At 38.9% G+C, this 27,026-nt stretch overlaps 1 protein-coding gene across 1 annotated transcript in view; it reads left to right on the top strand.

Moving 5' to 3' along the window:
• TRPM6 (transient receptor potential cation channel subfamily M member 6) overlaps positions 1–27,026 on the top strand; it is a 201,257-nt gene that overhangs the window by 102,985 nt on the left and 71,246 nt on the right. Inside the window, exons 12-22 of the mRNA XM_042912014.1 lie at positions 2,681–2,849; positions 3,969–4,092; positions 6,704–6,776; positions 6,897–6,997; positions 10,241–10,375; positions 11,708–11,761; positions 14,824–14,976; positions 17,112–17,246; positions 18,730–19,010; positions 20,474–20,702; positions 25,440–25,592. Of these exons, the coding sequence (XP_042767948.1) occupies positions 2,681–2,849; positions 3,969–4,092; positions 6,704–6,776; positions 6,897–6,997; positions 10,241–10,375; positions 11,708–11,761; positions 14,824–14,976; positions 17,112–17,246; positions 18,730–19,010; positions 20,474–20,702; positions 25,440–25,592 (1,607 nt within the window). The remainder of the gene's footprint in view (positions 1–2,680; positions 2,850–3,968; positions 4,093–6,703; positions 6,777–6,896; positions 6,998–10,240; positions 10,376–11,707; positions 11,762–14,823; positions 14,977–17,111; positions 17,247–18,729; positions 19,011–20,473; positions 20,703–25,439; positions 25,593–27,026) is intronic.

Below are 27,026 nucleotides of genomic sequence, written 5' to 3'. Positions count from 1 at the left end.
GAGAAGGAAGGAAGAAGAGAAGAAGAAGGGGAAGAAAAAGGATTAATGAAGGAAGGAAGGGAGGGAGGGAGGAAGACAAAAAATCAAAGTCTCCAACATACCCAAAATTCTTATGTATCAAAGCTGATTTTCATACCCATCATGTTCACTACTTCCTACCATATTTGTATTGCTTAAAAAGAGATTTATTTGGATGGAATAATACTTACATATTTTGTTGATTTCTTTCATTTCTTTTCAGCTGGACTTCTTAGAGTTCCCGGCAAACCCTTGATCCTGGCCAAGAGTACTTACAAAAAATCCAAAAAATAAAAAACAAAAAACAAAAAAAACCTGACATCATAAAGTTGCTCTAGGAATTCCTGGATTCAGCCATTTGAAACGTGGCCAGTGTCAGTTCCTAAGCCTCCGAGGATAGAAAGCATAGGATCAGATGCCTTTGTGTCTCTTCATAGTCCAACTCTCAATGGAATAGCATGCTTTCCTGGAATGTCCATTCCAGGAGCTTTTAATTTGGAGGCATGATATTGTATTCTTGCCTAACTCTGGGATCCAAGAATAGAGGCAGCTCTCTAGTGAGATTTCTCAGCAAGAACATGACAATTTTTTTTCTTTTTTTAACAAGTTTAATTAGCATCAGTGAGATCCTTTTGGTAGGAAGCAATTATAAATATTTTTATTTTTGTGGGAAATAGTTATTGCTTCAAGAAAGATATACCCAGTAGAAATTGAATTCCCTCTTTCCCCTTGTTGATTTTTTTTCCTGATGATAAAAGTACTATATATTCTCATATTCAGATAAAGCAAAGATACCACATGAGAAAAGGAAAGGTTTTCCATATTCTCACAATAAAAACCTCACCATTGTCAACTTTATCATATATATACTTTTAGAAATATTCTACACACACACCCAGAGCAACATTTTTTAAACAAACACTAGATTCATATAATATACATGCTTTTCAACTTGGATGCATTTCTACATCAATAAGGATAGCTTAGGGGCACCTGGGTGGCTCAGTTGGTTAAGCATCTGACTTCGGCTCAGGTCATGATCCCACTGTCTGTGAGTTCGAGCCCCACATTGGGCTCTGTGCAGACAGCTCGGAACCTGGACCCTGCTTCGGGTTCTGTGTCACTCTCTTTCTCTGCCCCTCCCCTGCTCGTGCTCTGTCTCTCTGTCTCTCTCAAAAATAAACATTAAAAGAAATTAGAATAGCTTAGCACATCTTTAATGGCTGCATCGTGTTTCATTATATAGGATATAAGAGATGCTCTCACAAAAGTTTTTTCCATAGATTTCAATAATTCATGATTAATGGTTCTTTATTTTTTTAATTTTACTCATGTTTATTTATTTTGGAGAGAGAGAGAGAGAGAGAGAGAGAGTATGAGTGGGGGAGAGGCAGAGAGAGAGGGAGACACAGACTCTGAAGCAGGCTCCAGGCTCTGAGCTGTCAGCACAGAGCCCGGCGTGGGGCTCAAACTCATGAACTGTGAGATCATGACCTGAGCCAAAGTCAGATGCTCAACGGACTGAGCCACCCAGGCGCCCCCATGATTAATGGTTCTTTTTCAACATTTCCCCAAATCCTCCCCTCCCTTCTTCATTAATAATAGTTTGATGTGTACCCTTCCAGAGTTTCTGGTCATATATATATGTAGAGATATATGGATATATACTTATACACATATATATTATACAAGCATATATATAATGCAAACATATATAAAATATATATTCATGTATGTGGTTTTAAAACTATAAAAAGGATTGTACTATATACATCATTCTGTAACTTTTTCACTTAATATCTTCTCAGAAAGAATGACTCCACCGTCTTTGTTTCTTTTTTTTTTTTTTTTTTGGTCTTCCTTCTTTTAATAAAAAATAAAATAATATATCCTAGTGATAAGAAATTTTAACAGTGGAGTACATTTAAAAAATAGAATATGTTGAAATATAAAAGTCTTTGAGAGTTACCCATCCCATCTTGTACTTAGAAATAATCATCCTTAGAAGTTGATTGACCTGGCAAATTTTGATCATTTTTGGAGGTGAGTGATAGATACATTGGGATCCATTATATTTCTGTTTTTTTTTTTTTTCAAGATATGTTTGAAGTTTCCACAATGAGAAGTTGAAATTTCTTGAAGACCTACTTAAAAAAAATTATTTTTTAAATTAGGGGCGCCTGGGTGGCTCAGTTGGTTAAGCGTCTGACTTCAGTTCAGGTCATGATCTCATGGTTTGTGAGTTCGAGCCCTACATCAGGCTTGTTGCCGACAGTGAGGAACCTGATTGGGATTCTCTCTCTCTGCCCCTCCCTTGCTCTCTATGTCTCTTAAAATAAAAAAAACTTAAAAAGTTGTTTTTTGTTTTTTGTTGTTTTTTTTTTTTTTTTTTTTGTAATTAGTGAAAACCTTTAGGTAGCTTTTTAACGGGGGAAAGCTTGAAGATGCTCTCACCACATTTAAGTGACTTTATTGACAGTCCAAGCTTCTGGCTTGGTCTTGAACTAAGCAAGCCTGGGTGAGCCCAGGAAGAAAGAGGGGTGAGTGTAAGTAAAAGGTTTATGTGGTAATTGAAAGACTTGTGTTGGGGAAAGCGAAATGGATGCCTGGCCAAGATAGGAGTTCTTTGTAACAGTTTGGTGTTGCTTGTCATCTGAAATAGGTTCAAGACAAGGCGTGCCCGTGGTGGGGCTGGTGGTAGAAGGAGGTCCCAATGTCATCCTCGCCGTGTGGGAGACTGTGAAAGACAAAGACCCGGTGGTGGTGTGTGAAGGCACAGGCAGGGCGGCCGACCTCCTGGCCTTCACCCACAAACATTTAGCAGACGAAGGGTGAGTTGCTGACTCCTCAGTTTTTAAGCCACGGTGACTGTTTATTCCTCCGTTTTAGTTCTTTAAGCTCTGCTTTTATGTGGGCCAGATATCCTTGGGGGCAGAGGCTGAGACTGGAATTAACTTTCCAGTGATTTTTATGTGTATTAATTAATGCCAAAATGCTCTCCCCTGATGCAAGTTGCTCTTTTTTTAGCTGAAGAATGGTCCTGCCTCTATCAGGGGCTCTGGAACCCTGTCTGAGCTTCAAGGGAAAAAGCATCCCGGCGGGGGTGGGGGTGGGGGGTGTTGTTGAGAGAGGAGACGCTCCTGCAGTTGGCCTTGATAGCTGAGAAAACCCTGTGGTGTCTGAGGAGACCAGTGCTGCCTGCCTCCCCCCCATCACCTTCAGATTCGTTTGCCATTAGTAAAAATAGCAGGAATTGGGGGAAATCGGCATCCTGGCATTTATATAACATATGTTATATTTATTTGAGGCTTTAACTCTTTAGCCTTTTCAAATAAAAAGGTAGTTTTTCTCTAGCCATGCCTATATCCAGTGTGATTTTTCCAATTTCAAAAGCATAATATTTCTTCTGTGTAAGTAAATATAATGCCTATGAACTAAATGTTGGCCCCACCAGTTTACGCAGTAAATGTGTATTCACTGCTTATGGTATAAATGCTCTGACGACCCTTTCCTTACACTCCCTCTCTCCCCTCAGCCCCTAGCCTCTACTTCTACGCTTTGACCCTGTTCTTATTCTTTCCCGTGTGTCTCTTTTCTAAAGTTACCCTAAATGTGTGCTTCTTAAACCTTCTGGAGTGTCGGATTCTTTGAGATATGATGCCTGCAGTTTCTGGCGATGCACAGTCCCCTGGAAATCTGTCAGCTCGAGAACCTTGTCCTGGAGTACATTCTTTCCACGATCATGGCAGATCTGTTCACGCTCACTTTCAAATTCAGCCTCTCCAGGTGCCCTGCTTCCTTTTGCTTCCTCCTCATTTGCTCTCACAGCAGAAGCATCTACAGAAATCTTTTCAGTCGGATGGGACAGACAAGGGTTCCTGCACTGAAGTGTTTGGCTCGTTCTCTTCTCTGTGTTGTGCCAAGGCATTATCATTTCTCTCTCTTCTCAGGACCCTACGTCCTCAGGTGAAGGAGGAGATCATCTGCATGATTCAGAACACTTTCAACTTTAGTCTTAAGCAGTCCAAGCACCTTTTTCAAATTCTCATGGAGTGTATGGTGCACAGGGATTCTGTGAGTATGATGAGTTGATAACTTGACCAACTTTAAAACTGATAATTTGCATCATTTGTAATATTTGTTTCCAAAACTTTTATTTTTTTTTATTGTTTATTTATTTTTGAGACAGCGTGCATGTGTGTGCGTGAGTGAGCAGGTTGGGGAGGGGCAGAGAGAGAGAGGCAGAAAGAATTTGAAGCAGGTTCCATGCTGTCAGCACACAGCCTGACTCGGGGCTCGATCCCACAAACCGTGAGATCATGACCTGAGCTGAAGTCGGATGCTCATCTGATCGAGCCACCCAGGCACCCCTCCGCAACATTTAAAACTAAGGGTTTTTTTTTCTTTTTTTAAGATTTTATTTTAATATTTATTTTTTTAAGTAATCTCTACACTTAGTGTGGGGCTCAAACTCATGGCCCCAAAATCAAAAGTCACATGCTCTTTCAACTGAGCCCGCAAAGTGCCCCCAAAATAAGGAGTTTTTAATTTTACTTTGATTGTATATAGATCCGGAGAACTTGACCCTTATTTGAGTCAACTTGGCTTTTTATTCCCTGCCCTCCCCACCTCCCTACAATGCTTCACATTTCAGACTGCACTTAGGAGAAAAACCAACATGTCAGTATTACGGAAGAGTGAGCACATTTAGTGATGATCACACATAAATATTTTCAGAGGGTAAAAGCATAGCTCCATGTGTTCTCTCCTGGCTTAGGTGACTGCATCATAACATCCTAGTAAATCATGTAGGAGATCTTTGGGGATGTACTGAACAATGGGAAATGTGGGAATTTACTCTGGGCCAGAAAATGGAGACCACAATCTATGGACTGTAAACACAATATAGACTCGTGAAAAGATTTTCGTGTTTTAGGGTACTTTGATCAAGATTTTTATCAATGACTTAGACGATATAAAGCCAACAGGTATAGTAAACATGCAAATATGTCATGATTCACAGTGATCTTTCCAGAATTCAAAAGCTAGGCCAAATCATACAAGATTTTAGTAATATTTAAGCACCTGGCCTCAGACAAACAAATTGAACAAATTCAGGCTGGACAAAGCATGGATAAACATAATGTGAAAAACACTTTTAAAGGTGTCAGTGGACCTAATAACCACAAACATAACAACCATGAGTGAGTGCAATATGGCAGTGACTGTTTATTCCAATTTCAGAGATGCCAAAGCTAAAACCTAGAGAATTTAGGTGATTTGCCCAGAGTCAGCAGTTATAGAATGATAGAACTGACATGGGGCTCAGAGTTGAAATTTTGTGTGTGGCCTACTACATTTGATATCTCCCACAGTACTCACTAAGGAAAGGACACCTTAAAGAGATCACCCTTCTATTTGTGTCTTCCTGTCATCAAAGAGAGTAACAAACAGTGTAACGATCAAAGAGGAGGCAAGAGTAGTCAGCGATGGGTTTGCACATCTTAGGAATTAGGTCCTCGACCCCTGCATAATTGAGAGTTGATTTTATTCATGCACATAAAGGGGCTGTTAGTTGGAGGGAATTGTGGAAGCATCTGAATTGTGGAAGCATTGTTATTCTATCTTTACAGGACCTTAGAGATTATTTAGTGGGTTCCTCTCACCTTGTAGATGAGAAACCTGAGGTTCAGTGGCCTGTAGATATTTCCCTCAAACTCACTAGTTGGTGGCATTTCTGGGCTTGCCAGACTTGGCTCTTTTTTTTCCAAATAGTTCCCTTTACTATATAAAATATATTTGCATTTAGAAAGCTTGAGATACATTCCTTAACAGCAAGCAGCCTTTTATAATCATAAGTAAAATCCTTATTTGTCTTAAAAAAATCAGTCTCATGTCCGGATGCATTGGACATTGACATTGTGAAGACCGGCTGTGCCCATCCATTGTAGTTACTCACTGGGTGCATTGTAATTGCCTCACTTATTTTATGAAAAATCCTTGAGGATTCACTTCTCATGAAAAAAGCAAAAATTTTAGTTTCTCAGGCTACGTGAACAGAAGGATGTCATATGGTATCGCTTCAAAAGGAATGATTTTTTTTTTTTTTTTTTCGCATTAGGAATTGACACCGAGGGGCTCCTGGGTGGCTCGGTTGGTTAAGTGTCTGACTTTGGCTCAGGTCATGATCTCACAGTTCATGGGTTTGAGCCCCACATTGGGCTCTGTGTTGATGGCTCAGAGCCTGGACTCTGCTTCAGATTCTGTCTCTCCCTCTGTCTCTGCCCCTCCCCTGCTTGCACTCTGTCTTTCTCTCTCTCTCAAAAATAAATAAACATTAAAAAAATTTTTTTCTTAAAGGAATTGACACTGAGTTTCTTTTCATTATAGTGTATCCATAGTAAATTTAGTGTAGTCATGTTTTTTCATGTGTTTCCTGTAGGATACATGGAATTTTTACGTTTTTTTTCCCTTGAGCTTCCACAATTCTCTATTACCCTATTTAAAAAGTTTTCTATGAGTAAAAAGGGAAAGTAACAAATCAAGGAGATTAATTCTATGTGGTTTTTTACATTAATGTTTTGCTCAACTCATTAGCTCTAGAATGCATTTTGTGGGTACTTTTTGAAACCATTTCTTTATGAGCTCCCAAAATGTATGGCTTTCTGTGTTTCAACTGCTATAGATGACCATATTTGATGCTGATTCTGAGGAGTCACCAGACCTTGATTTAGTAATCCTAACGGCTCTGCTAAAAGGTGAGTGTCTGACGAGGTTACATGTCTTCCTCGTTTCCTCTTCTCACGTTCCATGGAACTCAGTGTTTTTTATGTGGATATTTTAAATAGGATCTATTCTTGTTCCCTTCTTTACCCTAGGCACAAATTTAGCAGCATCAGAACAATTAAATCTGGCAATGGCTTGGGACAGAATGGACATTGCCAAGAAACATATCCTAACTTATGGACAACATTGGAAGGTATAGTGAGAATGAAGTTATTTTGGAAAAATATTTGGCTTGTAAGGGAGGGCCAAAAAAAAAAAAAAAAAATGGAGGAGAGATAGATTGGTTCGGGAGGGGTGTGGAGGTAGCATTGCAATAGCTGGGTCCCCAGGATACCGGAGACATTTTTCTCATCAACTTTGTCTCCCTAAAAACATGTCTTTCCCCCTCAGGCTCTGCAGCCTGATTGAAACTGGCAAACAAAGTTGGGAGAAAGAAAGAATGGAAGCATATTTTATTTATTTTTTTCTATGGCCAGATTTTTATATTGTGATTTCAAACTTGAAGTTTTCCTTATTTTTGAATTAAAATGTACTCACAATAGAAATAAGTGAAAACAGCGTAAAAGTGAAAGAAGAAAGATTATCCATCGTGCTAATGATAATCACTATTAACATTTCGTTTTTAAGAACTGCAGTTGTGACCATACCATCGGTATATTATCCTTCAGTCAAACTAATACATGCACATTATTTAAAACTTTTTTTTGGGGGGGCGCCTGGGTGGCTCAGTCGGTTGGGCGTCCGACTTCAGCTCAGGTCACGATCTCGCGATCTCGCAGTCGGTGAGTTCGAGCACCAAGTCCGGCTCTGGGCTGATGGCTCAGAGCCTGGAGCCTTCTTCCGATTCTGTGTCTCCCTCTCTCTTTGCTCCTCCCCCATTCATGCTCTGTCTCTCTGTCTCAAAAATAAATAAACGTTAAAAAAAAAAAAAATTAAAAAAATAAAAAAAAAACTTTTTTTTTTTTTGAGAGAGAGAGGGAGGAGGGAGAGCACGTGAGGGAGAATGTGCACACGTGTGCATGAGCAGGGGAGGGTCAGAAAGAGAAGGAGAGAGAGAGAACCCCAAGCAGGCTCTACACTGTCGGCACAAAGCCCAATGCGGGGCTTGATCCTGCCAACAGTGAGATCATGACCTGAGCCAAAATCAAGAGTCAGACGCATAACTACCTGAGCCACCCGGGTGCCCCATTTTTAAAACATCTAATGGTACTAAAAGGCACTAAAACAATAACAACAACACACAACAACAACAACAACAAGAAACACAGTAGTTCTTTGGCCTGCTGACCAGGAGACCCAAGTATTTTTGACGTTTTTTGATTGTACTGATATTTCAAAATCTCCATATTTCTAAATAACAAATCATATTGCTCTTTTCTGATTCATCTATTTTAGAGACCTCTCAACATTTCTGTCTGTGGTGCTGTCCTCACTGCTACAATCTGGACTGGTTGCCTGCTGTTCCCGGTTCTGGGCTATCGTGCTGGAATCTACCTTCATCATAGTGGAGATTCCCTTTGCCTCTCTCCTGTAGTGGAGCACCTGTTCTCTGTATCCCGTGCCTTCCTCTTGTTGGGCTTGCTGCTTTATTTTAATGGGGTGCATCCTTCAGTGGCTTTCTGAGAAAGGGAACATGGGAGAGAAGCATTTTGAGAACTCACATGTTTGGAGATATTTTAATTAAAGACCAGAACTCATTTTGAATGCTTAGCTTCCAGCATTCAACATTGCTATTGAGAATAAAAATCTTTCTGTTTTCTGCTCCTTTGTCACCATCTCTTTTCCTCTCTGGAAGTTCAAAAAAATATCTTTCTAGTGTTTTCCGATTTCACAATGATGCGTGCTGCTGTGAGTCTGGGTATCCATAATGCTGGGCAGATGCTTTCAACTTAGCAATCACATGTTTCCATGCTGGGGAATTTGCTTCCTGTTTATTCTGGGTTCTCTTTCTGGAATTCATAGCATTTAAATGTTGGACCTATATGGGGCGCCTGGGTGGCTCAGTCGGTTAAGCGGCCGACTTCAGCTCAGGTCATGATCTCACGGTCCGTGAGTTCAAGCCCCACGTCGGGCTCTGTGCTGACAGCTCGGAGCCTGGTACCTGCTTCCGATTCTGTGTCTCCCTCTCTCTCTGACCCTCCCCCGTTCATGCTCTGTCTCTCTCTGTCTCAGAAATAAATAAAAAAATTAAAAAAAAAAATGTTGGACCTATGGACTGCTCCTCTAATCTTATCTTTTCCCTTTTATCTTCTGTATCTTTCCTTTGCTAGATTTCCTCAACTTTCCTTTTCATGCCTTATGTGGAGCTTTTTGTTTCTGGTAGCATACTATTAATTTCTAGGAGCAAATTTGTTCTTTGCCTTTTTTTTTTTAAAGCATCCTGAATGTAGTATCTTATTTCCCTGAGGATATTGATAGGTTTTGTTTTTGTTTTTGTTTTTGTTTTTGTTTGAGGTTTTCTTCTTCCTGAATTGTCTGATTCTTACTGATTGATGTTTTGTGGTGTGTCTTTTCTGGGCTTTTTATTTAAGAGTGGAGGAGAGAAAGCTCTTTAGAAATTCTGAGCATCTAGGTGAAGCTTAGCTGTAGTTTTGAGCTTCACGGTGGAGTGATCTGGACGCCGTTTGTTGGGGGACCTGAGATGACAGCATATTCCCGCCTTTTCTCTTAGTTCCTTTACCAGAAAAGAATCCTCCAGACCCCTGCCTGGATAAGGTAAAAGCCTTGTTGCTAGTGTTAATGGAAGTCAGACGGGGAAGAGGATTGGGAAGGTCTCGACATTAGGAATTCAGTATTTGTACATCGATGTCATCCTGAAGCTGCCAGGATTTTGTGGCAGAGATCTGTTTGGTTCTTGGCTTTTCCCAGTTTCGATTTCTGGGGACTTTTACCTTGGGGGATTCTGGGGACTACTAAGTCAAAGACCACTTGACCATCTCCTTTCCGACTTCCAAAATGTTACTCTCTGGACCTCTGTGTTCTTGTGGATTCATTTCTTTAAAAAAAATTATTTTGCTATAATTTTAGTAACGTTTTAGGTCAGAATAAAATTAAATGAGTGTTTTTAATTTGCCATTTGTATTCAGATACCAGCGTAGTTTAAATGAAAACATGCCAAGTGAACACAACAACAAAAAAATAACCTTGATTTTTGTTTTATTAGAATTGCGTTAAACCTACACATTAATTTGGGATGTTTACAATTATCAGTCTTCTGGAACCAGAACAGATTTATTTAAGGTGTCTTTTGTGCCTTCAAGTTCACTTTTTATTATTTCTTCACTCAGGTCCTGAACGTTTCTACTACGATTGTATTTTATGATTGTTGTGTCTGTATTGAGATCAAATATATGTAATTCTTTAGTTATTTCTACTTTTTCAAGTTTCTGCTTTCTTAATTATCTCTATGTCTCTTATGTATTTCTACCTTCCGAAGCCTGGCACACTGGAGCAAGCAATGTTAGATGCTTTGGTGATGGATCGAGTGGATTTTGTGAAGCTCCTAATAGAATATGGAGTGAACCTCCATCGCTTTCTTACCATCCCCCGACTGGAAGAGCTCTATAATACAGTGAGTATTGGAACATCCCATCAACCACCTCCCTTAGGCTTTATTTATTAATTAGCTTAAGCTTTAGCTTAAGCTAAATGAATATTAAATGTTCGTCTCCTTAAATATTCATGTACAAAGATAAATCAGAGATTTCTCAACCAAAGGGCAAACATTCTTACCAAATCTATTTTATCCTATAGTCATTTCTGTGTTTTTTATTTTAATTAATTACACAGAATAGAAATATAAACTCATCTAAGAAAATACCACAGTATTTATAAGACCATAATTAAAGCCAATAATGTGAATAAGGACAAATTGCTTTTATTGAGTTGTTGGAGGCATCTCAACCTAAGGCCACCGTTAAAAGTCTGTTCCTGCAACTTTCCTATGCAAACCCTTTATTGAACATAGACCAGCTTACTCACTGTAAAAACACCATTTGCTCAAGCCAAGCACCCTTCTTGAAATGTCCTTTCTTGGCCTTTGAATCTCACCCTTTCTTCAAAGCCCTATTCAAGGCCTGCCTTTTTGAATATTCCAGTTCACAGTAAATCTGATCTTATGGTACATATTCTTTGCAACTCTTTTTGAACACACACAGTCTTGATAGTTTAGGTTATTTTCTCATGTAAGTCCCACTCTCTTCAATTAGACTGTAAACACTATGAAGAAAGTACTTCTATTCTTCACTGACTCCCTCAAAACTTGCCTGAGTGTGGTAAGCATTCAATAAGTATTTGTTGATGGAATGTAATTGTGTGATGGATGGGGTTTGTAATTGTGTAGTTTATATATGATAAAGGATAGCTATAAACTATTTAAGATTTATTTTTATCTCTTGAAAAAAATAAAGTTAATTACGTTTTTACTATCTACGTATATATCTTTTTAAAATACATCTTGGGGGCACCTGGGTGGCCCAGTCTGTGAAGCCCCTGACTTCAGTTCAGGTCACGATCTCAACGGCTAGTGGGTTGGAGCCCCGCGTCGGGCTCTGTGCTGACTGCTCAGAGCCTGCAACCTGCTTCGGATTCTGTGTCTCCCTCTGTCTCTGCCCCTTCCCTGCTCACACTCTGTCTCTGTCTCTTTCTCTCTCTCTCTCAAAATAAACAAACATTAAAAACATTTAAAAAAATACATCTTGCTTTGAAAAGTATTTCAATCTAATTATGTCTTCTCTTAGGGAGTACCTTTCTAATAATTAATTGGGGTGAGCTTCATTACTAAAGAGGTTGAAGAAAATTTTCAGTATTCTGGGTTATTTGTACATTCTGAAATAAAATATTTTTTCCCCTTGCACGTGGTGATTAAAAGGAATCATTTTTTTTCTTTTCTTCTTTATGACAGAAACAAGGACCCACCAATATGCTCTTGCATCATCTTGTCCGAGATGTAAAGCAGGTAACCTAATTACGAATGCGGACAGATTTCTTTGTGTATTGCCTTAGCTTTGTGATTGAGGTATTGCCAGATTTTGCCCTGTAAAATGTACATTTGGATTTTCTAGTGAATTACCTACCCTCTTTGCCTCCGACTCTGAATAATTTCATCACCAAACAATACTCGGAAGGTTTTTTTTCCTTATAATTTATTTTATGTTTTTAAGGATTTGATCTACCAAGTAAGTGGCACTAACTAATAATTATTTTCTCTGATAAAATATGAACCGGAGACATATAAAACTTTCAATCAGAACATTAGCTCAACATGATACAACAGTATTGCCAATGATGATAATATTTGCTGAAAATAAAGAAATTTTGTCCTTGTCTGGTTGTCTTTATCGGAGGACTAATATGTGCTTTGCATTGTTTTGTTATTGTTTTGACTATAAGCGATAGCTTGGGGTCCCTATCTTCTTTTGTAAGCCTACACATTGTTCTAGGGAGCCAGGAGGAATCACACTGCTCTATACCCTTGCTCATATTCTGCTTATAGTGTTCTCATTGAACTCTGACTTACGTCAGACTTCAAATAAAATCATCTATTAGTTACCAAACCTTCCCAACTTTTTTTGTTTTTTAATGTTTTATTTATTTTTGAAAGAGAGAGAGAGAGAGAGAGAGAGAGAGAGAGAACAAGCAGGGGAGGGGCAGAGAGAGAGGGAGACACAGAATCCGAAACAGGCTCCAGCCTCCGAGCTGTCAGCACAGAGCCCAGGCAGGACCAAACTCATGAACTGCAAGATCATGACCTGAGCCAAAGTTGGATGCTTAACTGACTGAGCCACCCAGGAGCCCCCAAACCTTCCCACTTTAACAGACTTTTATGCCTTAATTCCTTCTCTTTTAATCACCAAGAACTTTTATTCACATCTGCAGAAAATTAGGAGAGACTTTTTTTTTGTCCCCATGATTAAAATCCATCCCTGGCACACTTTAAAAGTACTTCTCTCATTTCTCTGAAGTCTGGTTTTCTTGATGGAGAGTGTCCAGGCTTTCTGGCTATGTTGACTTGGTGGGAGAGCCTTGGCGGAGGAAGACGTGTAGTTGGCAAAGTTAGACGTAAGCAAAAGAGTCCGTGGTGATATAAATTTAGTTTGCGTGATTTCTGCTAGATCAAAATAATTCTCCGTAGATTATTTCCTTGAACTTTGATTCTATTACAGTAAGTGAAAGAAAAAGGAATGGAATAAGTTAAATATGCTTTTAACTAGGAGCAACTAAGAGCATTAGTTTTGGTATTCCTTGCAAAAAGTAAATTATGGATATGAAAAAGAAATTATTTACATTTATTCATATGTGAAATATGTAAATACATATTTATATTATTTATTGCATTTATTTATAAATAAGCAAATATACATATGTACATAAAGCCTTATTTCTTGTTCAAAGCTTTGTGAATGTTGTTCATAATCTGTTTGTTTCAAAGATCTTGTTCAGCACCGTGTGTGCCTTAAAAATGTTGAAATAAGTTGGATAGAGAAAGACAAATGCTGTGTGATTTCACTTAGATGTGGACTCTAGTAATCAAACAGAAACAGACTCGCAGATTCAGAGATCAAATTGTTGATTCCTGGAGAGGGCCAGAGTTGGATGGTGGGCTCAATAGGTGAAGGAGATTATACAATAAATATGTCCTGGGGATGTAATGTACAGCATAGGGAATATAGTCAACGGTACGGTACTAACTTTTTATGGCAACAGGTGATAACTAGACTTATCATGGGGACCATTTCATAATGTGTAAAAATATGAAATCACTTTGATATGTACCTGAAACAAATAGGATAGTGTTTGTCAATTATACTTTAATTTAAAAAATGTACTGTGAATGGTAGTTGAGAGTAACAGTTATGAAGAGGTAGTAAGGTGGGTTTTAAGTGGTCAAAGTAATCTTCATTTAGACCAAGACGCATGTACGTGGAAATCTGCTGCTTAGCCCTCCTGCTCACCATTCCATGTGTTTTGGTAGCTTCATGTTTTGATATCTTACTTTGTTCTGTCATTCCATGTTCCTTATTTCTATTTGCTCTCCTTCCTTCCATATTCTCATGTTGTGTGCGATATAGTCCATTTCAATGGAGAGGTGAAAGATTTTGGATCACCTACATTCAGTATATTGAGGGGGAGGAAGAAATTTTCCTCAGTCCAAGGTTCTTCCAGCTGGACTAAGAATTACATTTTACATGCGACAGATTAGCAGGAAAAAAAACACCCAAAGTTTTATTGTGTGCACACAGAGACCCAATAATGAAATTGAGACCTCAAGAAATGACCAAGGCAGGCAGTTTTTATACTTTTCAGACAAAGAGACAATACATCTGTGAGGAATTGACAGGACAAAGAGAAGTTAACTTTGGGAGCTTCGGTTAGTAAGGAGTTCTAAACAGAACTTGGCAGGGGGAGTAAATTAGTAAAAAGTAACAAGGTTGTTTATGCAGCCTTCTCCACTCTCAATTTCTCATCTCTGGTGAAAAGGATGTCTCTTTATCTCGTGGTACAGGGAGGTTACCTTTTACAGGGAGAGTTATTTCCTGCTTTCAAGGGGACAGAGTCAGTCTGAGTGTTTTCTGGCACAGGCTGTCTCTTAAGTAACTTTTATTCAAAATAATATGTCAAAATGGCACATTTTGGTGATATCCTCCAGTGATTTTACTTCTGCTATAGTAGATCCATAATTTCCCGTTAAAAACAATCTTTTATACTATATTTAAGTGTATTTTATTATAAAGTATGTGTATGCATGAGAGAGAGAAAAAAAAAAGAGAGTTGAATGAGCAAATATAAGCACACATTTGATGTCTGTGAAACTAAAAACACATTAAGGCCAAATTCGTTTTTCCATCTGAACAAGCAGACTGTATCAATAGTTGGTCACATTAATCGATCAATTTGTAAAGATGATTGAAAAGCGTGAGTCTGCCTCTTTGCACTTGACTGGGTTATGTTCTAACAGATGGCAAACCAGACCAAAAAAAGGCACTGAAAGTTACAGTCCATTACATGGTTTTGTTTCAGCATGCCCTTCTCTCAGGCTACAGAATAACACTGATCGACATTGGATTGGTCATCGAATACCTCATTGGTGGAGCTTATCGCAGCAGCTACACTAGGAAAAGTTTCAGAGCCCTCTACAACAACCTCTACAGAAAACGTAAGGTGCCACAATTGGTAAGTACCTGAGTAAAATTGGGGATGATAACTAGGAGTTACGCGTTTCGAAAAATGGCTTCGGACGTTCAGATGGGAATAGCTTCTAAAACGGACATCTGTGTTTATGGACATTGACTGAGTCTCTGCTACGTGTCAATGACAGTGCTGGTCTAGGTTGGACATAAAGATCAGGAGTTTAGAAACTCTCAGAGGAAACAGATTTATGAATAACTAGCCATAATAGGGAACAGGATACAATATGTGATGTACTGCCATAGAAGTAATGTGTTGAGAAAGATTTGAGGGGGGGATGACCAGTTCTTTTCTCTCCTTTTGAAAGTATAGAGGGGAAAGGCTTACTGGGCTTACATCTGTGAACTCCTAGTAGTCCGTAGTCTGGAAACCACAATCTTGGCACAGGTGTGTAAGGGTTATATTGGAAAATGCATGCAGAGTGTACTAGGTAAAAACACACACTGTACATACTTTATTTTCCATCATGTTTTCGAAAGTCTAGGAATGCAAAGTTAGAGTTGCTGCCTGGTTGATTAGCAGAGAAAACATTGCTGGTTTCTTAAAATCGCTGTTATTAACCGGTAGACTGAAGAGAGCCTTTCTTCTTAGAGGTTAACGGAAGTGTTAGAAAAGGTGGTTCGGGGCATTCTGGGGCAGTGACAGGCACAGTGTTGTGGACATGAGGATATGTTTCTGCAGTGGCAAGGAGGCCTTTGCTGCTGGTGCCGTGCTGACAGGTTGTGCAGGATGAGACTAGAAAGGAGGTTTGGGGTGGGCTCACAGGAAGAGTCCAGAATATGAGGCCACCTTTATTTATAAAGAATCAGGTAAAGTGAAAGCCCAACTTGTCTGTAAGAAATAAAAGAGCAAAACAAAAAGAAACTTAAATCTCACAGAGAAAATAATCTTCCCCGGGATTTCAAAGGCATAGGGATGCACTTGACATATGAGCTCCTTCACTTGAACTAAGTATTCCTTGCTGTGAGGTTCCCTGGGACAGGTATGAGGACTGACTGTGGCCTCGCTGTAGCCCAGCAGGGAACTCGCTAGGCGAGTACCCCTAGTGGTTTGTTCTTTTGAAATGGTATGAAATTACTACCCATTTCTCTGACTGTTTTCTGGTGAAGGAGTAGAGTTATTAGTAAATTCTGATGGTAAGTTAGATTGTAGCACTTATAAACACATGGTTTGGAGTCAGAGAGATTTGGGACAGAGGATTAGTTTTGCTCAATGTGAAATCTTGAATGAGAAACTTAACCTTTCTGTGTGTCATTTTCCTTATCTATAAAATGGGAATAACAATAGAACATCTCTTTCATAAATTCATCAAAAGGATTAAATAAAGTAACACCCGAAAGCACATATTCCTAGTATATGGAGGGTATAGAGTATGAATAATAATAGTCATTATGATTACTACTGACAATGCTATTAATTTTGTATCACAATGATAATGATAATAATTTGAGTATTTTTTTAGAAGTCCAGATCCCATCATTTCTCTAATTTATATCTGTAGAATGTAAACTTAAATAGATAGATAGATAGATAGATAGATAGATAAAGTAGCTCAAAGGCCATAGTTTGTATCAGCCCCTTTAAGAATGCTTCTTTTGGTTTCTCATTGATGAAAGCTTCATGCTGATAAGCAACAAATTATGTTGTTATTGGGTCTAATCACTGGAATTGCAGTGGTGATTCATAATATCTGGAGAAGTTCCATAACTTTCTAACTTAACCTTGGAGTTGTTTGTGAGTGGGAACTTTCTCTTATCAGAACTGTGAATCTTTATTGCCTCTTCTGAACTCATTCCAGGTATAGAACATCCATTGATTTTTAATGGAATTTCCACATAGAGAAGGAATGCAGATATATAATAGGGAACAAAAGAACATGTTCTCTCAGACGTTAGGAAATAACTGTGCTTAATAAGGAGGTGATCATGAGAGGCTTTTGTGGGGTGAGTAATTAATTCTAATTATGGGCTAGAGACAGAACCATTGGATACTTGGTAGGATACCTGATACAATATAATGTTTTGTTTTCATTACTGTCTAGAAATGAGATGTTAATTGTCACCATACTAATATTCATTTCCCTTTTTGTTTTGTTTGAAAAACAAAATAACGTATGCCAGCAAGTGACCAGTTTTGCCGAAAGCCGTTCCCAGCCCCCTCTGCACCGAAGACGTCCCTCAGGAAATAGAAAGGAATCTGCAGAAAGCACTCTGCACTCCCAGTTCATTAGAACCGCCCAGCCTTACAAATTCAAGGTACCACTTATTTAGTTTTAGAAATTAAAAAAAAAAGTTTTTTTATTTTTTAGAGAGAGAGGGAGAGAGAGAGAAAGAGAAAGAGAAAGAGAAAGAGAAAGAGAAAGAAAGAGAAAAAGAAAGAAAGAATCCCAAGCAGACTCCACACTCAGCACAGAGCCTGACACGGGGCTGGATCCCATGACCCTGGAATCACGACCTGAGCTGAGATCAAGAGTTGGACACTCAACCAACTGAGCCACCCAGACGCCCCTGAAACTTTTTTTTTAAAGTAATCTCTCTGCCCAATGTGAGGTTTGAACTCACAACCCTGAGATCAGCCAGGTGCCCCACTACTTATTTACTTTTAGACTTGAAAATAAAATTGTTCCTGCAGATTAGACCATTTCTTCATTTAAAGTTGGAGACGGGGAGGCACCAATAGACCATCTGCAAGTACCATAGGAAGGTGGGTGCCACTGCCGTCTTCCAACAACTGAGCGCTGTGAGCAAAGTTGCTATTCCACCGCTCCTCGCATTCCCTTAGTTCCCTTTCTCGGGGCTACATGCTTTTGCTCAAGTTTCTGTATACACGATTCCTATGTTGGCTCAAAGAGGTTTGCTTTCCATAGCTCCTAGGATGAATGGATAGTTTGTAAAATTACCCTTGATCACCATCAATGAGTACAAATTCCTTTTATTTATAGAAATAGAGGAAGCTTATAATTTTCTCTCTTATCCCCTTTTATCAAAAAGAATGATCATTGAATCTTGTTATTTAGCAGGCATTACGTTGGGTGCTTGGTGGAATTTGGGATGCAGATGGGTGGAGAAGATATAAAGATGACTGAGAAATGATCCCACTCTCCCCGAAGTAATATGGTTTTGCAGCATGATAAATATTGAAATAGAAATACGCACATAGTGATATAGAAGCACATGGGGAAGTTAAGGAGTGGCATTTCTGATGGGCTGTAAAGTGTTAGCTTACCAGGTAGAGAATAGTATTTCATTATTACATATTACTATTACTAGAGGAATATAATCAGAATAAAGGAAAGGAAACTTAAAACCGATCAGTTTGGATACATGTTGTCAATACTAGTGACATTTTTCTAAGGGAAAGATAATGAATTGATTTATAAAGTAAGGTTAGAGTAATCGAATAGTTCTCATTTATCCAGTATGTTATTTTGACCTATTTCCTGGGGAAATTAAAAATTGTCATATAGTTATTGGGTCTATCCCAAAGGCGTAGTGTTTTAAGTTGTGCTAAATAAACACAAGGTATCTCAGCTTCTAGACCCTGGATCTGTCAGACACAATGAGAAATAGATCACCTAAAAGACCAAAATTTTGATTTCTGGTTTATAAAGTTCCATTGTTATTTCCATCTCTTGTCAATGATTTAAAAAATATTCTTAGGATACCTGATATGTTTCATTAGGTCAAATATCATGCATCTGAGTATTTGGGACTCCATGTATATTTTATTTTCCAACAGGAAAAGTCTGTAGTCCTTCATAAATCAAGGAAGAAGTCAAAAGAAGAGCAAAATATATCCGATGACCCTGAGTCTACTGGCTTTATTTACCCTTACAATGACCTATTGGTTTGGGCTGTGCTAATGAAAAGACAGAAGATGGCCATGTTCTTCTGGCAGCATGGAGAGGAGGCCACGGTCAAGGCAGTGATTGCTTGTAAACTCTACCGAGCCATGGCGCATGAAGCTAAGGAGAGCAACATGGTGGATGATGCCTCAGAAGAGTTGAAAAATTACTCAAAGTAGGAGTTCTCTCTTCACTTCATACTAAACATCGACAGTTCTTAGAATGGTTAGACACTTTTATCTCCCTCACCTTAGAACTTGTAAGACGCATGGACTTGTTGCCGTGCATTTCCTGGGCTCTCCTGTAAATAAGGGTCTTTAGGTATTTCAGGGTGCTTTGTGGAACAAGCAGAAGAGAGTCGAGGGTTGGTCCTCAAATTAGGAGAGCTGCGTTTTGGTCTTAGTCCAGCTGTTTACTAATTGGGTGATTAGTTGGCCAGATTTCAGGACTCTGGTTTCCTCACATAGAATGTTCAGTTAATGACTTTGAACTCTCAAACTCTTTGATACTAAGTTAAGTGAAAACTTGTTGTTTACTTGTAGTACCTTTCAGGCAGGAAAACAAATAAATGTATTATGTGTCAAAGAACCAGAGCATGATGGCAAAAGACAGAAAAGTTAGAAATAGTTTTGATTTTTTTTTTTTTATTACTGAAGCATTATAATAGTGAGGAAAGAAGAGGGGCTAGAGCTAATGGAAACTAATGTGTAATTGTGACTTTTAAGTTTCAGAGAGGAGCGCCTGGATAGCTCAGTCGATTAAGTGTCAGACTTTTGATTTTGGCTCAGGTCATGATCTCACAGTTTGTGGGTTTGAGTCCCACATCGGGCTCTGTGCTGACAGCATGGAGCCTGCTTGGGATTCTCTCTCCCTCTCTTTCTGCCCCCTCTCCTGCTCGCTCTTTCTCTTTCTCTCTCAAAATAAATAAATAAACTTTAAAATAAAATAAAATAAAATAAAATAAAATAAAATAAAATAAAAGTTCCAGAGAGGGGCACCTGGAAGGCTCAATTTGAGCCCTGAGTCAGGCTCTGTTCTGACAGCTCGGAGCCTGCTTGGGATTCTCTCTCTTTCCCTCTCTCTCTGCCCATCCCCTGTTCTCTCTCTCAAAATATATACACAGTTTTTAAAAATAATAAAAAAAAAGATTCCGAGAGAATAGCAGGGTCTGCTTTTTAGAGTAAACAACCTCCCCAGAAATGTCTCCAAGTCTAGCTTCTTACTCAAGTCATCTATGTATTTTCTAAAATGTTAAGGAAAAAAAGGGTGACCCCATGATTTTCCTTAATCGCTAGTTCAGTATTGAACAGTCTTTTCTGTAAAAAAAATTCTTTATTAGGTCTTGTCAGAGAGCCCCAAACCAAGCTATATATAGCCTGGTTTGTAGTGTAGACAGGCTTCTCCCCATGGATAGATAGCTCAGCCATGCCTGGTGTAAACCAAATTCTGGAAAGGGAGAACCGTTCATCTGAGCAGCAATCACTTTCAAATAGCTTCTGCAATCTGAGGTTATTCTGTTGCTGTTCATTCTTTTGCATCGGTCTTTCCTGAGTCTCCTCTCTCATCGTTTTGAATGTTACTGGGACTCTCACCTGCATTTTTTTTTTTTTCTTTGCCACTGACTGTGTGTCATTACAGACAGTTTGGCCAGCTTGCCCTGGATGTGTTGGAGAAGGCATTCAAGCAGAATGAAAGAATGGCCATGAAACTGCTGACCTACGAACTCAAGAACTGGAGCGATTCCACCTGTCTGAAACTGGCCGTGTCTGGAAGGTTGCGGCCCTTCGTTTCACATACTTGCACCCAGATGCTGCTGACAGACATGTGGACTGGGCGCCTGAAAATGAGGAAACATGCTTGGCTAAAGGTACATTGACTCACAGAGAACGCACTGGTGGTTGCCAAAGGGGAGGAGGCTGGGGGGATGGGCAAAATGGGCGAAGGGGAGAGGCAGGCACAGGCTTCTAGTTATGGAATGAGTAAGCCACAGGGATGAACGGCGCAGCGCAAGGAATGTGGTCAGTGGTGCTGTGGTCGTGTTGTGTGGAGACAGACGGTAGCTACACTTGTGGGGAGCACAGTGCAAGCATGGAGGTCTCAAGTCTCTGTTCTGTACACCCGAAACTAATGTAACCTTGTGGGTCAGCTGTACTTGAATTGAAAGAAAAAGGTGTATTTGGGGCGCCTGGGTGGCCCAGTTGGTTAAGCATCCAACTCTTGATTTTGGCTCAGGTCATGGTCTCATAGTTCGTGGGATGGGGCCCCACGATGGGCTCTGCGCTGTCAGTGCTTGGGTTTCTCTCTCTCCCTCTCTTCTTGCCCCTCCCCTGCTCATTCATTCTCTCTCTCTCCAAATAAATAAGTATACTTAAAAAAAAAAGATGTATTTACTTGCTGTATAGAATTTAATATTGGTTTACTCTGAAGGTCTGTATTCTGGACTTCATTTTTCCCTTGTTGTGGAAGAGTATATTCAGGAAAGCCAGTTAGTATCTTTGGCTCTCACAGATGAGCCGGGGTCTTCCCAGGGGAGCCTCTGACACTACTTTATCTCCCGGTTTCTTTTTTTAAAAATGGGGATGAGGGGCGCCTGGGTGGCTCAGTCGGTTAAGCGCCCGACTTCGGCTCAGGTCATGATCTCGCGGTCCGTGAGTTCGAGCCCCGCGTCGGGCTCTGTGCTGACAGCTCAGAGCCTGGAGCCTGTTTCGGATTCTGTGTCTCCCTCTCTCTCTGACCCTCCCCCATTCATGCTCTGTCTCTCTCTGTCGCAAAAATAAATAAACGTTAAAAAAAAAAATTAAAAAAAAATAAAAAAAATAAAAATGGGGATGATTGTACCAACTCTGTCCATCAAAAGGCATTCTGTTGTGAAGGTGGTTAGAAGTTGGAAGCATATACAAACATATACAAGATTTCATTCCCTTTTTATTTTTATTTTTATTTTTTTATTTTTTAAAATTTACATCCAAGTTAGTTAGCATATAGTGCGACAATGATTTCAGGAGTAGATTCCTTAGCGCCCCTTACCCATTTAGCCCATCCTCTCTCCCACAACCCCTCCAGTAACCCTCAGTTTGTTCTCCAGATTTATGAGTCTCTTCTGTTTTGCCCCCCTCCCTGTTTTTATATTATTTTTGCTTCCCTTCCCTTATGTTCATCTGGTTTGTCTCTTAAAGTCCTCATATGAGTGAAGTCATATGATTTTTGTCTTTCTCTGACTACTTTCACTTAGCATAATACCCTCCAGTTCCATCCACGTAGTTGCAAGTGGCAAGATTTCACTCTTTTTGATTGCCAAGTAATACTCCATTGTATATGTATACCGCATCTTCTTTATCCATTCATCCATCGATGGACATTTGGGCTCTTTCCATACTTTGGCTATTGTTGATTGTGCTGCTACAAACATGGGGGTGCATGTGTCCCTTTGAAACACCACACCTGTATCCCGTGGATAAATGCCTCGTAGTGTAATGGCTGGGTCGTAGGGTAGTTCTATTTTTAGTTTTTTGAGGAACCTCCATACTGTTTTCCAGAGTGGCTGCACCAGCTTGCATTCCCATACAAGATTTCATTCTTAGTAAACTCCATTACCTCTGATAATTATAACAGAACTAAATGAGCCTTTTTAGTGAAATTTTTTTCATCTTAAGAATATTAACCAACAATAAACTAAATAAAATCAACAATTTCTGTTCTCTTCATCCAATGTGATGTTTTAGGGAATAATGCTTATTTTATTTTATTTTTTTTTAAGTTTATTTATTTATTTTGAGAGACGGAGAGAAGGAGCATGAATGGGGGAGGAGCAGAGAGAGAGGGACAGAGGGAACCCAGGCAGGCTCCACACTGTCAGCGCAGAGCCCGATGTGGGGCTCTATCTCACCAACTGGGAGTTCATGACCTGAGCCGAGATTCAAGAGTAGGACACTTAACTGACTGAGCCACCCAGGTGTCCCTTAAATGCTTATTTTATAAAGCTGCCCTCAAGCACATTTGTTCACCCATTTCCAGATTCTTCTACCCATTACAGTTTGGCCTCACCTCTCATCTTGAATTATCAAGAGTAATTTAGTTAACTACTAAAAACATTAGACTTTTGACATCAAATCTAAAGCTTTGGTTATGGTCAAGCTTATAAAGTCCTTATGCTTATAAAAACTGAATTAAAAGGAATAAAGCATGAGAATTAAGAGATACATTAAGACTGTATATTATTTTATTTTTCCTGCAGTTCTTAAAAATTGGTGTCCCAAATAGGACGACTTTCTTAAAAATATGTTTTTGTTGGACACACTATACAAAACACAAAGAAATAAAAGGCATAATATATAAAATAAATAAAAGAACTTGCACATTTCAATTCCACCAATGAGATTGCAAAAATAAGAGAAATTGAATCAAAACTTATTTCACATAGATTCCTCTTTTAAAAATATTGGATAAATAACAGCTGTTTCTAGAAGTTCTCCTTTGATCTGTTTTGATTTCAACTTTGGAAATGATGAAGCAGAGACATGAATGGGTCCACCTCTAGCTACGCAATCTCTGGCAATAACTGTTTTTAAATGTGTAGAGAATGAGATGGGGTAAGTTGGCTGCAAGTTTGAGCAGTAATTTTCCCCATGGCTGTGTCCTGTACATAGTTTAGTTTACTAGAAATCCTTTTTACTGAGAACTTAATAACATTTTGCTCCTCATATACCTTGTATCAACAAAGAGACCTAAGTGAAACAAGACTGAATGTTTTGCCCCAAAACACAGTGAGTCGAGAAAGAAGTCTGAATTAGCTACTTAAAATCTCTGAGCTGCAGGAAATCGCTCTCCCTGTGTAGATCCTGATTCCTCAGTGTTTGGCTTGTGAGTTTTGAGAACACATTTGCAAATGATTGTAAGGTGTCCTGGTTAGACTAATTCCAAGTGCATGAAGACTGGAGGAAGACCTTATAGGGTCTGGTGGAAGAGAAAACTCATTTAAATACTTATAGGGTGATAGGCTCCAACTGATCCCTTGGGAATGGGATATCGCTATCCTTGAGTAGTGTTTCATGAGGCAGTTGTCCTGCAAGGGCCAAGGGCAACAGAATGTGGAGTCTTTTCGGGAAGTGGGTTAGGAATTAATTAGTGTAATGTCATCATTGTGCCTGGTAACTATGATGTTTCCAGACCTAGAAGACCGTGTGTATTTTGGGTTCCACATCTGAAGAGAAAGCATATACTGTTCACACAAACAAAACCCTGTCAAAACTGGGACGGTCCTGAAAAACTTCTTATAGGAGATTAGGTTTTAAAATACAACAAAAAGTCATTTAGGCAGTGAAAGTTGACCAGGATATGACTTCAGTTTATTTAATCATGAATGGTGTGCAGTCAGGGTTAATTGTATTTTTGTTCACCGAATCCCAGAGAACTAAGGCCTGATTTTAGCTTGAAAGAACAGTAGTGCTCAAGAAGTTGAGTTGTACAACATTTAGTAAATCTCCTACACTATTTATTCTTAAAAGCCATATAAATTGAACGTAAAATAATCTTTTGAATTAAAAAAATCTTTTGAGTAGCCCATAAATACATGAATAATAGCAATAATAATGAAGGAACTATGGATATCTGGATGTATACCTTCCTTGGGATTTACTGGCAAAGAAAATATTTGTGTAGGATGTGAGGTGAATCCACCAGAAGGTGGCACTTGGCATGTTTTTATATTCTTGATTTCATAATATGAATACATTTTAATGTGTTTTACGGGATAACTACTTAATGGCATTAAAAGGTTATGAAAGCAATATGCTCATGCTTACTGAAAAATAATACTTCTTACTGCCTGCTCCTACGGATAAATAATTACAGTGTAGTATACATATTTTTAAGCCTTTAAATGCATATATGTGTATGTACAGATCTTCTTTAATTTTTAATTTTCTTTTTGCACAGCAATGGGAGCACACTATATATGTTATTATATAGTTTGCTTTTATTCACATAACAATATAACTTGGATATCTTTTCATTATATTAAAAATTGCCTTTATCTTTTTAATGATTGCATAATATTCCACTCTTAGGTTGTCCTACACCAGCTATCCCTTTGGAGATGGATATTTAGGTTGACATAGACTTTTTTTTAAGTTTATTTACTTGACAGGGGAGAGGGGGCAGAGCGAGGTAGGGAGAGAGAGAATCCCAAGAAAACTCTGTATTGTCAGTGTAGAGCTCGACACGGAGCTCGATCCCACGAATCGTGAAATCATGACCTGAGCCAAAATCAAGAGTTGGACGCTCAACTGACAGAGCCACCCAGGTACCCCAGGTTGATAGGTTGATAGCCACCCAGGTACCCCAGGTTGACATAGGTTTTTTGCTATTACACATAACCCTGCAACAATCATCCCTATACACATGCACTTGTATTTATGAGTATTTCTGAGAGAGACACTTCTAGAATTGGAATTGAGTCAACAAGTACATGTCGAATCAGGTTATCAACTGAATTGGGGATAGGTCTGACACTTTATGTACGTGAAAATCTTCATTTTGTTACTTGGCTAATACTTGTGACTTGTGTAACTCTTACTGTTTATTTTTGCTTTATTTTCTTTCAAAGATCATCATAAGTATTCTTTTTCCACCCACCATTTTGTCATTGGAATTTAAAAGCAAAGCAGAGATGTCACATGTTCCCCAATCCCAGGACTTCCAGTTTGCGTGGTATTATGGTGACCAGAATGCCAGCAATGCCAAAGAAAGTGCTTATACGGTTAGTACAATATCCCCAGGAACTAAGTTTTCATATGCATTCGTGCACATTTTCATACACCTGCACAAATGTACACATTCCCAAAATTTGTTTAGGAAACAACTTATTTAACAATCTTAGTCATATTATCTATGATCAGGCATAGCATGTATGATATGTCTAATTAACCCCCATATATGATTAAGCAAAATATCCCATTTCTTTGGGAAATAAAGTCTTTCTTCTGCCTTGATGGCTGCTTCACTTTTCATTTTCCCTTGTGACAAGTAGAATAGAGTTACTGTTTCTCTAAAGTTACAATGAGGAATGCCTCATATCCTTAAAAATCTTTATTTGTAAAGATGCAGGTTTAGAATTTGCATTATCTTTACTGTTTCACTGCACAATTTTTTTTTACATTCGTTATATCCAGTGACCAGCTAATTTTACTTGAGTTCCCAGCTGTATATGCTTTCCTGAGTAACTTGAGCTACTGCTCTTGCAACCTGTCTTCATTGGAAAGTCCCCAGTATTCTGTCTGTGCATGTATTTTTTGCTTTTTTGTCTCAGCTTGGATCATTGCTTATAAACTTATTACTGTAGGTGCAGTGACCGTCTTCTGTGGTACTTAATATTTTAATGAGGCATCTTTAGTTAGCATCTTTTTTGGATATGCTTTTGTACTTGTGAAGTATTTGTTATAGTATCTAAAAATGTATTCAATAAGTATTAAATTCAAAATAATTATCATTAGTGGGTATGGCTGACGTCTGTTTTGATTGGGTGAGCATCCATTCTGATTGGTTAATGCCCCTATCAGATCAGTTGTTAAATATTTTGACTCTCATGCCTGTTTGGGTATATATGTATTCCTCTCCTCTACCCTCTCTCCCTTCCTTCCATCCTCACTTTGCTAAGGCTGATGTTTTATCTGGGGTTCTCAGAGTATAAGATGACAGGTGCATTCTAACCTCTGTGGAATGCGTGAGCAATTATCTTGCCAAGCTGGGCTAATCAAGTTGTCGCAATTGTGACTGTGCTGGCTAGATGATATGGTTACTAAGCACAGACCATTTCAAGTGTTTTTTTAAGGGAAGATAAGAAATGCAGTGTTGGCTTAACACCTTTAGAAATAGAATGAAGTCTTCATATGTGAGATATTTTGTTTGAATTTGCTCATTTATATGTTCACACTGAGTTAGTTTATTGAAGTGAACAATGGAGAAAGCTGCTTATCTACCTACCTATCTATCTATCTATCCATCCATCCATCCATCCATCCATTCACCCACCTACTTATCTATAAACAAGTGTATAAATATGTTGGCAGTTGGTAGCAAATAGTCCTTTGCAAGCGGATGTAACTTCACTTTTGGCTTTTACAGGTTTCATGGAAAGCTAAGCTCCCACAAACACTTAAGGCATTGTAGATAGCTGGAGCATTCCACTAAGTAG

The sequence above is a fragment of the Panthera leo genome, chromosome D4, assembly GCF_018350215.1.
Source record: "Panthera leo isolate Ple1 chromosome D4, P.leo_Ple1_pat1.1, whole genome shotgun sequence".
In the NCBI taxonomy this organism is placed as follows: Eukaryota; Metazoa; Chordata; class Mammalia; order Carnivora; family Felidae; genus Panthera; species Panthera leo.
The sequence above is the reverse complement of the archived record's forward strand: the minus strand, read 5'-3'. Positions and strand labels throughout refer to the sequence as shown.